Source organism: Mastigoproctus giganteus, chromosome 3, assembly GCF_048544385.1.
Source record: "Mastigoproctus giganteus isolate SK-2022 chromosome 3, ASM4854438v1, whole genome shotgun sequence".
In the NCBI taxonomy this organism is placed as follows: domain Eukaryota; kingdom Metazoa; phylum Arthropoda; class Arachnida; order Uropygi; family Thelyphonidae; genus Mastigoproctus; species Mastigoproctus giganteus.
This window is the reverse complement of record NC_143577.1, coordinates 202,765,189-202,781,289: the sequence shown is the minus strand read 5'-3', so window position 1 is coordinate 202,781,289 and position 16,101 is coordinate 202,765,189. Positions and strand designations below refer to the sequence as shown.

The 16,101-nt window shown below is 37.0% G+C and overlaps 1 protein-coding gene across 1 annotated transcript; it reads left to right on the top strand.

Moving 5' to 3' along the window:
- The first annotated feature begins 1,771 nt into the window (after positions 1-1,771).
- LOC150088585 (lactosylceramide 4-alpha-galactosyltransferase-like) lies at positions 1,772-7,621 on the top strand. The gene is made up of 2 exons (XM_090370241.1): positions 1,772-1,865; positions 6,708-7,621. The coding sequence occupies exons 1-2, from the start codon at positions 1,772-1,774 to the stop codon at positions 7,619-7,621; spliced, it is 1,008 nt and encodes a 335-aa protein (XP_090226367.1).
- The last annotated feature ends 8,480 nt before the right edge of the window (positions 7,622-16,101 follow it).

Below are 16,101 nucleotides of genomic sequence, written 5' to 3'. Positions count from 1 at the left end.
TCATGTATTTTCCCTAGTACAGGGAGTAGGGCTATTGGTCTATATGATTTAGGATCAATAGGGGGTTTCTCAGGGTTTTTAAGAATTAATCTTAAAACAGTTTTTTTTTTTTTTTTTTCATATTTTTGGGAATATTCCCTCTGTCATACAATTGTGTAAGTCTATTACAATAATTTGTTAGGTGCTACTTCTGCTAGTTTTTGAATATTTCAACCGATAATAGGTCACAACCTGGGCATTTATTATTCTTGGTTTTAGATAGTGCTATTTATAATTCTTCCATAGTAAAGATAGGTTCTATATTAGCATTGTCATAATCCGTATTTTCTTTCATGATGTCAATCAGGGCAGGGGAACAGTCCCCAGCCTTAGTCTGGATACTGTCTAAGATGTTATTCACGGATTCTGCCCAACACAAGTTTGGGTTCCATCTGGTATGATATTTGTTTCTATAATATCTCCTCTTGGTAGCTTGTTGGTCACTATCTGTAGAAAACTCCAAAAGGGTCATTTTTTCCAGAATTTCCCACAAAGTGCCTCCAGGATTATTTTTTTCTTATCTTTAATGAGGGCTGTATACTGATTCCTGAGAGTTCTATATGAATTTCTCAGTGTATCCACCTCATTTTGTGGACAAGATGTTCTAGCTCTTTGAAAGTGTCTCCTCGGCTGGTGTCCCCTTCTCCTGAGTATAGTCAATTCAGGGCACCACCAGAGGACTACCTGCTTCCTCGGGTTTTTTCCGTTGGATGGCCAGGTTTGCTGTTTTTACTAAAATGTCTATCATGATCATTGTTTGCTCGTCCGGGCTACATTTGTTGTTCAATCTAGACTACTCATTTTCCTGTTTTTGCAGCTCAGCTGCTGTAAGTTCTGTGAAGATCTGCCAGTTTGCGTTTTATATATCAAACCTTTTAATATCTAATAGAGACTGTTGGGCTGTTTGCAATTGCCTGTGATAGGTGATAGCTCTATGATCTGATGTGGTCCAGGCTGGCTGGACACTTGAGACTGTAATTTTATAGGCTATTGAAGTGGTGGAAAAGGTGACATCAATGTCACTCTCCCACATGGTACTGCTGAAAGTTGGTAGATTATTCGGTTGGTTTAGCACTTGAAAAGGAGAGGTTGCTATATAATCTGTTAATATCTGGCCATTGGGTGTGCCTGCTCTGTCTTCTGCACGTCTAACATAAGACTGACCGGCAGTTGACATCACTATGATATTTGCAGTAGGTAGCAAGTCTGTGACTCCTTGTAGATATTCTATGGTAGAATTTATCTCTTCATCAGGTCTAGAATAAAGTGAGATAAAATAGAACTGCCCTACAGCACATGCTGCCACTGAGAAGCAGAGGTGACCCACCTTTGTGACTGTAAGGTCAGTATTTACAAATAATTAAATTAAATGATAGAAAGAATTAAATTAACTTTCATATAACGATAAAGGAATTTTTCATAGGCTGGCAGTTTTTTTCATTAATATTCAAAGTTTCAAAATTAAAAAAAAAAAGAATATTAAAAATATTCATTAATTTCATTTAAATTCAAAGTGCTCACGTGTACTATACGTACAAGAGTGTAAAAGCAGCCCATGCGCTATTGCTGAAGTATGTACACACACGTGCAGGCCGAGAGCTGAAAATGATCAAGGATATTACAAAACATATGCATTGCAAGTCAGCATGCGCATGCGTTGAGACTCTAGTAGCACAGTTGTAAATTGTTATATAGTGAATTTTAAGAGAGATATTTTACTACAAACAGCAAAATGCGAACAGTACGTTTCATGTCTCCAGCAGCGCTTAGGGGAATTTTGTTGTGTGTTCTTTTAATTCTAGGGTATATTGTTCTTCTACATTTAGGTCAGTATCTATTGATATCAATAAAACTCAATATTATTTGTATTAATACTTCATACCTGATCGCACGTCTAACATCTACATTTATGTGTACGTTGATAAACGATGCGAGCTTCTTCTTTTAAATTTGTATACTTTTGATATGTTTTTAGTTTTCTTTGTTCTTAATTTTGAACTAATTTCCATTGAATAAATCTCCAGAAACAGAATTTAACCTCGAATAAGAACTTCGTCATTTCTTTCACGTTTATGTATTAGCACTAAGCGAATTGTGGAGCTGTTTAAAAACTTCTGCCAGCAAATACTTCAATGACAAAAGCTTGCATCCATATTTAATTGATACCCAAATAAGAAACCGAAGTTTATTTAAAAGGAAAAAAATATTTAATGGCAATTGAGTTATGTCTAACTGAAAAAATAATCTCTGGCAAACTGATGTAATATTTGAAAATAGAATATTAGATCCTGTCTCCAAAATTATTTTTAGAAGAGTTTATTTTTTATTTTTATTTATTTATTTTTGGAACAATAGCGACTAAGGCCATATTGCTTTGTATATACTGTCTATAAATTGTGTGTTTTGTGGTCGATTTTCTGTTTGCGGGACAATAAACCCCTTCCCCCGAGTTTCCGTGAGAAAAAACCATGCTATTCTCGCTTGAGACTTACTAACTCAGCCACGTTGTGAAAAAGGCCATAAAATTTTTTCACGTCATTGACTGGACGCGGACCCAGCGCTTTTCCACCCGGTGTGGGGAGGATGCAATTTTACCGACTGTGCTACCCACGAGGGCACTAAGACAGCAAAATGGCTTCTCTCAGTAATCTAATATATAGGATCTTTTCTAGTAAGACAAAAACAATTCTTCCATGCTATAAAGCAATGGTTATGCCATATCTCGAATATTGCATGCATACTTGGATACTCCGAAGATGTTGTTGGTTGGGTTTTAAGAGCATCGACAACTAAGGCCATGTTGCTCTGTGTATATAGTCTGTAAATTGCGTGTGTTCTGAGGTCAATTTTCTGTTTACTGGACAAAAAACTCGAGTTTTCAGAAGGAAAACCATGCTATCCTCGCCTGAGACTTTTGTACTATCAGGCTGGTAGAGGTCTTATAATGAGATCATTTTCCAGTATCTGTTGAACGCATCCATTACTTGATCAAGAGAATGGGAATTCTCTTACATGTGGCTTTGGGGACATATTTTTCGAAGTCCATTTAACATGGTTAGGCTTTCAGAGAAGAAATTATCCCTGATATCAATTTGGGTAATGGTCAGCCTCTTCATGTGTATTGTGGTGGATAATTGTGAAACATTTAATTTTGTAGTCATATGTTTTCGATATTTGGGAGAGAAGCCGATGCTTATGGATCTCCCACTTAAGCAACCAATTCTCAGTTGTTTTTTCATCATTTGGGGGTGGCTGACGTGCATGTTTCTTCTACATACAGTCTGGGTGAGAAAATTAAAGTTTTGATATATTTTCTCGTTGAGTAGGTTACGAATGGCAGTCCAACCTGAAATCATATCTACGTGACAACTTAAATAAACTCTATCACAAACCTGGATTCACTGTATCTTTGGACATCCTGACCTTAGGAGTGACTCTATCACGTATTTGGACCATAATTTCACTACTCATTTTCTATTTGCATCTTCTGACTGAAAACTGTCATTCTCTGTTGACTTCTAACTTTGCTAATACCTGCCGAAATATCTCCTTTCTCTCATTTCCCCTTCTACTCTTTTAGTCTGCTATTTTCCCTCCCATTTTCACATTCTTTGTTGACTTCTGAATATCTGAATATTTTCCTTTTGATCCTTCCTCTCTTCTTTATTCTTCTCCTCTTCTAGCCTTTTTCTAGACTTTTGTTTTTTTTTATCTCCTTTGCATTTTGTCTCTCCTTTTCCTGCTCTTGTGAAATAGAGAGGCCGTGAACCTGTGTTACATATCGACGAAGGCCCGCGTTCTCCTGCCATGAACAGACCAGGCCGAACCTTTCTTTGTGCCTTGTGTGCTCCTCCCTGGTAGCAAAGTGGCCAGTCTAAGAACACAGCAACACTATATAAAACCGCCATTACACATACTGTATGACTGGCTTAGCAGTATTCTTGCTTCATCTCAGAGTAAACAGGCGTATAAGAAGGAGACTTCTGTTACCGCCAGGACGCAAGACACAATATATTCCCAAGGCCCGGGTTCGCATCCCGTCAATGGAGCAAGGAATAATTATGTTTTGTTTTGTTTTTTCACTCCTTACTTGAGTTAGTCGGTCTCAGGTGTGGACAGAAAGATCCCCTGCCAAATCAACCAGACAACGCATACAGTTTATTACAGACATATTACAAATGGACAGATGAGTTAGTTCTCCGGTGGCCCTAATATAAGAGCCCATCTAACTAAAAAGTGCTTTAATGTGTTAATTGAACCTCTAATTGGTATCGAAAATACAGCAAATCGTTTTCACTCTTGACCGCGGGAATTGATTCTTCTGATAGGACGGTTACCAATTTATATTCTTATCAAGAGAAACTTCAGCTCTGTAATATACAGTTTTTGAAAACTTGGCATCTGTGTGGGCCGATCGGAGTGGGCTGATCGAAGTTTTTAAGGATTTAAAAAAGAGTGGGCAAACTGAATTCTGAAAGCATTTAAACTTAATCACGTTAAATACATAAAGTGGCATAAATTTTTATTGGGCTGGAATGTCCGAAAATTTTCCTTTAAGAAAGGATTAGCTGTTGGAATAAACTCCCACCTTATATATATTTTTGTGCAGGTGTCGAAATTTTATCTAAAATTAAACAAATAAATGAGTGAAAGAAGGTGGCACTTGTTATACTCATTTTTTCCTTCGTTTTGTCTGAAATTATAAGTCGACTTGTAAATGAGTCAATTCTTTTTTGTAAAAGACACACGACTCTGATGATTCACCGTACTCAATTGATTCGTTCTTAACGTCATAAGCAAAACCCTAGTAACGGCTGATGTAACTCTTGATCGGAATTTGATTCCCTTTATACACTGGTGTGCAAAACGTAAGGACCAACACTATTTCTAAAGGTTACAACCACATACTCTTTACTTAAGGTATTCTACTGATGAGAGTAGATTCAGTCTCAACAGCGATTCTGGACGTCAGCTAATCTGGCGAGAGGTTGGCACAGGGTATCACCCCGCAAACATCACTGAAAGGGATCGATATGGCGGTCGAGGGGTTCTCGTCTGGGGAGGCGTTATCTTGGATGTACATACACAACTCCAGGTTGTGTATGTAACCGGTGCACGCTACTGTACTGAGGTAATCCTTCCCCATGTGCGTCTGTTCCGAGGTGCCATCGACCCCGAGTTTGTGTTTATGAATGATAGCGCCACACCCCATCGCATTGCAGCTGTTGATATGCTTTTAGAAAGTGAAGACATTGTTCGTATAGATTGGCCTGCCCGTTCCACCGATCTAAATTCCATCGAACACATAAGGGACGCTCTGAGAAGACGCCTAGCAGCACGTCCACACCCACCAGAAAATGTTCATCAGCTGTAGATGGCGCTGACAGAGGAATGGACGATGTTACCACAAGAACTTATCAACAACATTGTTCTAAGTATGGACAGGCGGTGCAAAACCTGCATCGACATTAGGGGTGGCTATATCTCCTACTGAGGACCACCTCTTCCCTTTGTTCCATCTTTGACAGTGATGAATCTGTCTCATAACAGCCATTGCTATGTTGCCATCTTTGAATAAAGTCCCTCTGTACCGTTTTGTTTCCGTTGTTGTGTCGGTGTTGGTTCCTTCATAATTTATGTACACGAGGTTCCTTTGGTATGTTTTTCCCATATCCAGGCCACTCCTATGAGAAACTACAGGTGAAAACCTGACTGGTCCTTACATTTTGCACACCAGTGTAATTATTACAAATTAGTTTGCTAATGGCTACGTGTATAGTGCGTTACCAAACTCATGTATAATGGCAAAACGGAATGCCTGGTGGAAGGCAACTGAAAACAAAATAAACAGCAGGGAGAAAAATATCTAGCAATAATTTTGATGCCGCATTAAGTGCATGTACAAGAGAGAAAGAGGGAAAAGGGACCGTGAACTTGTCGTAGAGTACTGATTATTATTCTAAGCTTTAATGAACTGAATTCTACGTTGAATAATCTGATCATTAGTTTATTCAATGTTGTCTCCAATCCACGTCGCACACAGCAACCATAATACTGGATACTATGTACCATTACAGACATAATATAATGACCATTTGAATTCCAGCACCAACACTTGTTGCATCAGCGCGTACTGTGAACTAACATGCACGGATCATAAGCACGTTTTACACTAGAAGTACGATTGCTTCTCTAAACAATTTTCGAACAGACAATGGACTGTTAACATTACAAGTTTGCTTATTTCTGTTGATTCCTACGAAATGGATCATCGCGAAGATATTTTCATAGAGCTTTTTACCAGGGTTAGGTTCTCTTCCTATGATTTTATTATTATTTTATCCCTTGTTTATGGTTCTTTTCCTTCTGGTACGCATACATAGTAATGCAGAATGTAATCTCGAGAATATTATCCGTCATTTTAAGCTAAAATCCATTCTAATATAGCAGTGTTGTTAATATTCTCGAGTAGTTTTCACTAAGCGTGGTTCCATGCCATGATTCTGTCGAAATTTCCTAAGTAGGTGTATAAAGGAGGCTTAAGTACTTATTTTTCAGTTATACACGATATCATTAGTATAAATAGTAATGATGATAATGCTTAATGATTTTATTTACATTAATTTCCATATTCAATTCAAAATTGAATTTGTTTTTCTTCTATTTAGGTATTAGAATATTGCCTTATGGTTTTCATTCAGAAAGCATTTCAGACGCGAAGAACGAAGAATTCACGCAAGGTAGGCAACAAATATTTTTCCTTGAAACATCTGGAAGATCATCTTTGACTGGACGTCAAGTGTGTGCTGTTGAGTCTGCAGCTAAACACAACCCTAATATGATGGTGACAATATTCATGCTGAATCCTGACATCAGAATGACATCTCTCATGTATAATGTTAGTCGAGTATACCCAAATCTGAACTTCCAGACGCTGGACGTATATAAAACCGTTGAAGCCACTCCCGTGGGACATTGGCTTCTTACAGCAGACTGGAAAAACGGTCCACACGAAGTTCTTCATCTGAGTGATGCACTGAGGTTTGTTATTGTTTGGAAATATGGCGGCATTTACCTTGATTTAGATGTTGTGGTGTTGCAATCATTGGGAGACTTACGAAACGTGCTGATCAAAGAACTTCCTCAAGTTGTGGGCAGCGCAGTTCTGATATTCGACAAATTTCATTCTTTTATAACAAACTGCATCTATGAATTTTTTAAAACTTATAAGAAACTAGAGCTGGATTATAATGGTCCTCTGCTCATAGGAAGGGTATTGAGGGCCTACTGTGGAATAAAGTCGATCGCCGAAGCTGATAAAAATAAATGCGCTATTACAGTTTTAAATGAAGAAGCAGCATTTCCAGTAAGCATACAGCAATGCCAGGATTATTATAATCCTTCAAAAGCAACAAATGTTGTAAAAAAATATAATAAAAGTTATCTCATACATGTTCACAATTATGCGTGCGGAATTCACAACAGATCTGTCATAATTGGAGAAAACGCTGCTTATGAAATTGCAGCCAGAGAAAACTGTCCTATGACATACGATTTTGCTTGCAACATTGGATTATTTTAAAGGAAACATATCCTGAGTATGTTTAGAGGAAACATGTACAAGTTTTTTTCTTTCGAGGGACAGCACTATCAAGTTTTCTTTTATTGATTTGATTAATGAAATTATAATACATAAGTTAAGAAAGAATTAATTTATATATATATATATATATATACTTTTGATTATTGATTTACTATTTCATGTGTACTTTTTTAAGAGAAATGGTATTCTGGTATTTTAAAGACCCAATTGCTGCTACCAATTTGGCGTTAATTAACTAAATAAAATTAATTAAATCTGCCATTTTCTGTAGTTTAGAATACGGTCCTTTGTAGTATGTCCATTAAAGCACCACAAATCCCACCCCACTCGCCTCTAAATTTGAACTTTATTTCAACACTATTATTAAAGTCGATGATTATGATTTAAATTTAAAAGCCTGTTCTTTCATGAAAGAATTCAAGAGGGTTAGAACACGTTACGAACTTTTCTAATCCTCTTGAATTCTTTATATATTCAAGAAATTTCATAAGGAACAAATTCATTCATTATAAGATTCGGTTAAACAAAAAATTTAAGCATTTTTCTCCTTTTAGGTATTAGGATGTTGTCCGGTTATCATTTAGAAAGCAGTCCAGAAAAGACAAACTAATTTTATACGCTCATTAAGCCTTAAATATATTTTATTGAAACTTCTGAAAGGTCATTCTTGACTGGACACCAAGTGTGCTGCTGAATCTGTCGCTAAACACCATCCTAATATGATGGTGACAGTGTTCACGATGCACCCTCGCATAAGAATGACATCCCTCATGCACATTAGTCGCGTATATCCGAATGTGAACTTCAAAACACTCGACGTTATTAAATCCTTGTAGGGCACTCCTATAGAAGATTGGTTCATTAAAGCAGACTGGAAAAACAGTCCACACAAAGTTCTTCACCTAAGTGATGGATTGAGGCTTGGTATTCTCTGGAAATATGGTGGTATTTATCTTGATTTAGATTTTGTGGCCTTGAAGTCATGGGACACTTAAGAAATGCAGTAATTAAAGAACTTCCTCTGGTTGTGGCTAATGGAGTTTTGATCTTCAACAAGTTTCATCCTTTTCTGACAAACTGTGTCTATGAATTTTTTAAAACTTATCAGAAACAAGATATAAATTATAATGGTCATGCACTGATGGTAAGGGTATTAAAATCCTACTGTGGAATAAAGTCAATAAAGCTGGAAACAATAAATGCAATATTACAGTTTTAAACGAAGAAGCAGCATTTCCAGTAAGCATATGGAACTATTTATATTATATAAATGTCAATATTATTATAATCCTTCACATGCAACAAATGTAAAAAGAGTTATCTTATACGTGTCCATAATCACGCGTGCAAATTTAATAATAGATCTGTGGTAATTGGAGAAAACGCTGCTTACGAAATTGCCGCTAGAGGAAACTGTCCTGTGACATATAATTTCACGTGCTACATTGAACTGGTTTAGAAAAGAGATGCACAACGTTTCTTTTCAGAGAACGAATGATCAATTGATACTGATTGATTAATTTTATTTTGTAATTGTTCACGCGGAGTCAATCATTAATAGTTAAAACTTTTTAATTCGCACAAAGCGATGCCTATGTTTAAGGATTTATAAAAGTTCTGCTAATCCAACCACATTCTTATATTTTAATTTTATTTCTTTGTTGTTGTAAAGGACGAGTTGAACTTGAATTAGCGCCTTCATATGAGACTTAAAAAGGGATTCGCGAACTCCCAACTCGTTCTTCAAATTATTTTCGTAAATATTTCATGCTGCTAGACGTTTTCCAAGACTGTCCCTCTTCTAGCACTGAAATATGCATCGTGGTGAAATAATTGTGGATGAAATAACGATATTCAGAAAGTTGCCTGGTTACTTTCGATTTAAGAATTGATCTGGCTTTTCTTGCACCCTTAAACTTAGTTTATTTAAATGAGTAGAAATGTATATAAAATATTTTATTCCATTCCTACTTTTAAATGTAAATGATTCTTTTGATTAAGACGTCTAATTCTTCAAATAGAGATATGAAACATTACCAATATACTTCAGAGTAATAGACAGACGAATACTAAAGAATACTACAATAGCGATCAAGATTTCTGGGTCTTCTCAGCTGGAAAGTAAAGTATGAAGAGCAGTCCTCTCCTTAAAAGCCCCGTTAAAAGAAAGAAATTTGTAATTCATTTAAGATTCGAAGATGTCAATAACATTCTAAGTAGAAAGCATTCAAGGAATTAATAGTGGAAGCTACTAAACGTTTCATACCTATTAAGAAATATTGTTCAAGATTATATTCAATATTGTTAGGCCTAAATGGTTGTCAAATGAACTAATGAGACTCGTTGCAGAGAAGAAAAATGCATGGGATGCATATAAATTATCAGGCGACACAGAAGCCTATGATATATATAAGCTAGTCTGTAATCAAGTCACAAAGGAGGTTAGGCAGGCGAAGGCAGATTACGAGAAATCTTTGGCAAAGGATACTAAGAAAAACAGTAAGCATTTTTTTACTTATATAAACTCTAAAAGGAAGGGGATGAATCTGATTGGTCCACTTGACATCGATGGTTCGACTGTTGATGATCCTGCTCAGATAGCAAACAAACTGAATGAGTATTTTGCATCTACATTCAACACGTGAGGAATTATTACAGTTTGAAAATGCCAGAAGGTTATCAAATTGTAGCAGGGTGCTTAATGATTTTGTAATAACTGAGAGCAAAGTGGAGGAGAAATTGTTGAAATTAAACATAAGAAAGGCACCTGGGGTGGATGGGATCTATCCAGTTATTTTAAAGGAGGCGGCAAAGCAACTAAGCAAACCCTTAGCCATAATTATGAGAGCATCCTTGGACTCAGGGGAGGTTCCCACGGACTGGAGATGTGCAAATGTATCCCCAATTCACAAAGGTGGATCGAAGGGTGACACGAGTAATTACAGACCAGTTAGTTTAACTTCTGTTCCGGGTAAAATAATGGAGTCACTGGTTAAAGAAGCATTGCAGGATCATCTAGACAAGACTGCGGCCATAATTCAGACACAGCATGGGTTTGTTAAGGGAAAGTCTTGTCTGACAAATTTGATTGCTTATTATGATGTGGTTACAATGGAACTGGATGCAAAAAATAATTTTGATATTATATACTTGGATTTCAGGAAAGCTTTTGACACTGTTGCGCATGGAAGACTATTGTACAAATTGGAGCAGAATGGTATTAAGGGTAAGTTGCTACAATGGATAAAAGGATGGTTAAGTGCTAGAAGACAGAGGGTGGTAATCAATGGGTGCTGCTCTTCGTGGACTAATGTTATTAGTGGAGTCCCACAGGGTTCTGTGTTGGGTCCTCTGTTGTTTTGTATATTTATCAATGATATTGATGAAGGTATATCAGACTTAGTGTCGAAGTTTGGAGATGATACAAAGGTTGGCAGGGTATGTACTACTGCAACAGGATCTAGAAAATTTGGGAAGATGAGCTGAGAAGTGGCAACTAAAGTTTAACATTGACAAATCCAAAGTAATGCATATGGGTAGAAGTAACCCCACAGGAATGTACGAACTGTGTGGTACTACACTTAAGGTGGTAGAAAATGAAAAAGGCCTAGGAGTAATTGCGCAATCAGATATGAAGTTTTCTGAGCAATGCAGACAGGCTGTAAGATGTAAAATCTTACAAGTATAATATTTTATACAAAAGTGAGATTAATTTAAAGTAAAACTTATAATATAGCAATAAGGGGGAGCGAAACCTTACAAGTCACGAATATTATTTAAATAGTGGGTCACTCGCTAGGAATTAAATTAGACAACGTTTATAGAAGGGGAGCGGTAAGCTGAAAGGCTATTAGCAATCTGGGTACACTTCGACTCCCAGGACACAGAAACAAACCAAAACAATGGAAACGAGTAGCAACTGCTGTTGGCAATAGGTGTTAACTCTGGAAAACAATGGTGCGGTGGACCATGGTACTGTTGGGACATTTCTTTGATCGGTGACATCTGGAGAAGAGACAGGAAGAAAATACGGGACAAATGCTGGAATTAGAGTTAAGACTGGCGTCTGGCTGTCGGTGATGGCAAGTTTTGTAGATCTTGTGAAATAAGTCTGCTAAAGTATAACTATAAGCGGCTGACTTCAAAGCAACGGACTGCCTGGGAAAATTTACAAATTTCTTAAAATGAGGAGTTGGATAGAGCACTAAAGAGACAGCTTGAGAAAGCTTAAAATGGACGAATAGGACAGAGTGAAAGTTTGATAAAATGATAAAGATTGGTTAAGACTGAGAACTAGGACGACCCTGACATATGGAGGCGGTACAGAAATTAAGATGAACAAAAAGAGAGAACCGGAGTGAAAAAAAAAAAAAAAGTCTGTGAGGTTTCTTTTTTGAGAAGGTGTTTTTAAAAAGGTGGAAAGACAAAAAATAAGGGAGAAAGTAAAAGAATGGAGTGATAGAAATCAGCGAAGGCGTAAGTGCTTAGGAAAGGAGGAAGTCCCTTTCGATGAAGGCATCGAGTTCTGATGTCCCAGACAGTAGGAAGCAGACCCTGTATCGAAACTAACAGGTGGTGAGGGCAAAGTGCTAGCCCGATTAGACGGAGCGAAGCCGAAAAATTAGTAGCTCGATGAGAAGGAAGGAAGCAGCGAATGGAAGGTAGCTCGAATAAGGTGGAGAAAGGACGCCAGACCCATGCAGCCAAGAGTTCCTGAAAATTATCTGAAGCAGATTCAGGAGAAAGCAGATGAAGGAGCTCCTCAGAAGGTAGCCTGAGAGCCTAAAATGGAAGCTTGAAACCTCCCCGGAAAGGAAAGAAAAAAGATAGAAGTAGGTGAGATATATATATTAAGTACTGTAAGTTAACAAGAAGGACTGTTAGTGAAACAGTATAGTAATTAATAAAAAAAGGGGTAGTACTAGAAAGTAAAATGACAGATAAATTATCGCTGAAATAAATTATATATATACTAACAGAGTTTATTATGTTAAAAAAGGTTATTGTAAAATGCAAGGGAAACGAAGGATGAGTAATGGATTAAATTGTTGTTCAAATAATTATAATGTGTTAGAAAGGTAGTAAGGTTTATATGAGAAATTTTGAATATGTTTTAAGGATAGATAATTGAGTTATGCAAGCGACTTTGAATATGTTTTAAGGATAGATAATTGAATTATATGAGCAACTCTGAATATGTTTTAATGATAGATAATTGAGTTATGAGAGCAACTCTGAATATAGTGTTTGTATTGATGAAGAATTGTTGGTTTATCTGAAAGATTAATAACAAATAGAGACTTTAGGAAAGTTAAGATTGGTCTTCAGTATATTGTAACAGAATGGTGAGAACGCAGAGTATAATGAACAAAGTAGCATACTGATTGTTAATATATGAAACAGAATTGTATCCAGGAGTAAGTGAAATAGGTATAGTGAATGTGTATAAGTGTTAGGAGTTAGTTAGGGCAAGAAGAACGAATCAAGTGTTTTCATATAATGGTCAACTCAGATTAGCTAGTGAAGGGAAACAGGAATAAGAATAATATATACAAGGCATCTTTGATTTAACTTTGTATGTCATGTTACATGTTTTTTAATTCAATTGTATATGCAAATAAACTTTGTTGTTTATTAATTTGTGAGTTTGTTATTCCTGAACACTCAGCCTTTCCGAAGGGAATTATACATAATTGAGAAGTTCCCTTGAATCTGGAATTCTCCTGTGAAGCAAAGTCAGATGTGTAAGTGGGGGTATAAGGAAAAGAGGTCTATATAGTTATAAGGGAACAGAACAAATAAGAAATATTTAATAAAGCATTATTATTATTAATATTCAAAATAAAATTAAAGAAGAGTAAAAAGACTATATATAAAGGACCACCTTATTTCCCCCCCCCCACAATGCTGCCAGGGCATGTCATGGGGTGTTACACAGGAATTTTGCTAGCAGGGAAAAGGAGGTGATTGTGCCTCTGTATAAGGCAATGGTCAGGCCACGCCTTGAGTACTGCGTACAGGTCTGGAGGCCTCATTGTAGGGAGGATGTCGTTTTACTTGAGCGTGTACAGAGAAGGGCAACAAGATTGGTGAGGGGAATGAAGGGATCCTCTTACCAAGAAAGGCTTAAGTTCTGTAAATTGCAGCAGTTGGAGACTAGGCACCAGCGAGGTGATCTGATTGCGGTGTATAAGGCCTTGAATAGGTTGAGCACGCTGAATTCTGATGGGATCCTTCCACTTGTTCAGATTACGAACCTAAGGGGGCATAAATTCAAATTAAGAAAGGACAGATGTAGAATAGATGTGCGGAAATTTGCCTTTAGGCAGCTGGTGGTTAATTGCTGGAACAAACTTCCATCTGTCGTTGTGGAAGTTGAAGGTTAAATAAATTTAAGGAGGAACTGGGCAAACATTTAGAGGGGATTGTTTTGTAATTTTTTTTTTTTTTTTTTTTGGCTGATGCTGCATAAGCTCATACATTTGCTTTCTTGCATCACATGCCACTACTTCTACTACATCTCAAAATTGGTTGTCTTGTAATGCTGAATAGGATTCAGGTCTAGAGATCTTGGGGACTATTCCGTTCCGGGAACATCCCCATTCTAAAAACACTTCTCCCTTAGTCATTCATGATTGAAAGCAATATCATGAATCAGAAGAGAAGGCGTACTGCTCCTTGCTAAAATTTGATACGAGTCAAGATTTCGCGTGTATGCCCAGAGCATACAAGCGAAATTCTTGTATAAACCCGAAACCATTAAAAAAAAGGGACGGCTAAAGAGAGGAGGAGGTATGATGGTCATAATATTCTTTGAATATACGGAGCTGCCGGAGAAGGAAAAAGAGAGGAAGACCAAGAAAGACGTGGATAGAGGGTTTGAGAGCAGTATGAATAGAAGAGGACTGGTAGATGGAGATTGGGAAGATAGAAGAAAATGGAAAAAAAGAATAAAGGAGTGACTTTTCGATGTTAGGTTGAGAACCGTTTATGGGGGTTTTGTTTTTCCTTCCCTTTTTCTTAGACCTCCACCCTACTGAAGTCTGTAACCCATCCCCACCAACGCAAATCTGACTACAATTCACAGAAAATTCTGGATTCTAGGGTGTATACAGCGAGTGTTAGCAAAACCTTAAAGACACACATTTATTTACAAAAAATTTACAAACCTTTAATGAACAGTATATACAGCATTTACATAAAAGATAGAAATAATTACATATAAGCGTACCGATTTCCATATATTTGAACCGTACTACAGTACACTTCACTAACTCTCTCTCTCATCAACTATTCTCAATTTACAAATTATTAACATCAGTTTGTATCAATTGTATCTTACTTAATATGAATCATCAATGATTACTCAATCATTCTCTTCCATTACCAATTTTCATCAATTACATCAGTAAACTCATTTCAGCTCTTATTACTCTTTTTGTATATTTGTTTCTAGCCTTTAACACATAAAGTGTATTACAAATGGTATCCTCTTACCTCAATAATGTTCACTATAAATCATTCATTCTACCTTAGTTACTCTCTAGTTACCACCTTAGTCATCTTTGTTTACTCATGAAGTTTCTCTATTAATAAAATTACTTTCTCTTTACACCTCAGCTGTTATGTTATCTTGTGTTGGAACCTGGCCTAACTTAATTTTTTTTTATGATGTGAGCAATACACGAAGGATCCAGTTTTTTCCTGTTTCCTTCGTGTATCGCGGCCTTGAGGTCCAACCGGACTGTGCGACACCATCGTAAAATGAAAACCGGGGCGGGATTCGAACCCGAGACCTTTGGGTTGCCAGGCAGGCACTTTACCCATCCGGCTAGCCCGGTCGGCCCTTACTTAATGATATAGGTCAACATATCCTTACAGTACTACTCCTATAAATATAATTTCTTTACTAATTCCTTTATACTATTACTTTCTTTTTATTTCTCCTGTACAACCCTAACATTATTTCATAATCATTAACATTCATAACAAATTATCTCAACCTTAGTAACTAACTTGCCTAATACAACAGGAATGCTCCTTTTTTTAAAAGGTCTATCACTCAATTCCTTACAGAGCTGGGTTATGAGTCCTTGAGTTCAGGATTCAAGAAAAAAAAACAGGAACAGACTTACGTTCCGGAATAGCCACTACTTCCAACTTCTTGCGTTCAGGCTTCCTTCATGGCAGACAGACTTTCTTACATTTCTTGGGCACACTGCCTTCAGACTTTCTCTCTTCTTGGCTCACTTATCTGCACAATTGGCCATTATCACTGCCTTCCGATGTCGGACCAGGCTGTCTTTCTCTTCTTGGCTTACTTATCTGCACAACTTTCAACGGACATGTTTCCCACTCTTTCATACCTCCAAAAAGCATCATCACTTTCAGTTCGCAGTTACTCTCGTCCCCTACGCCTCACTACCCATTTCTCTCACCCTCCCCATTTTTTTCTTTTT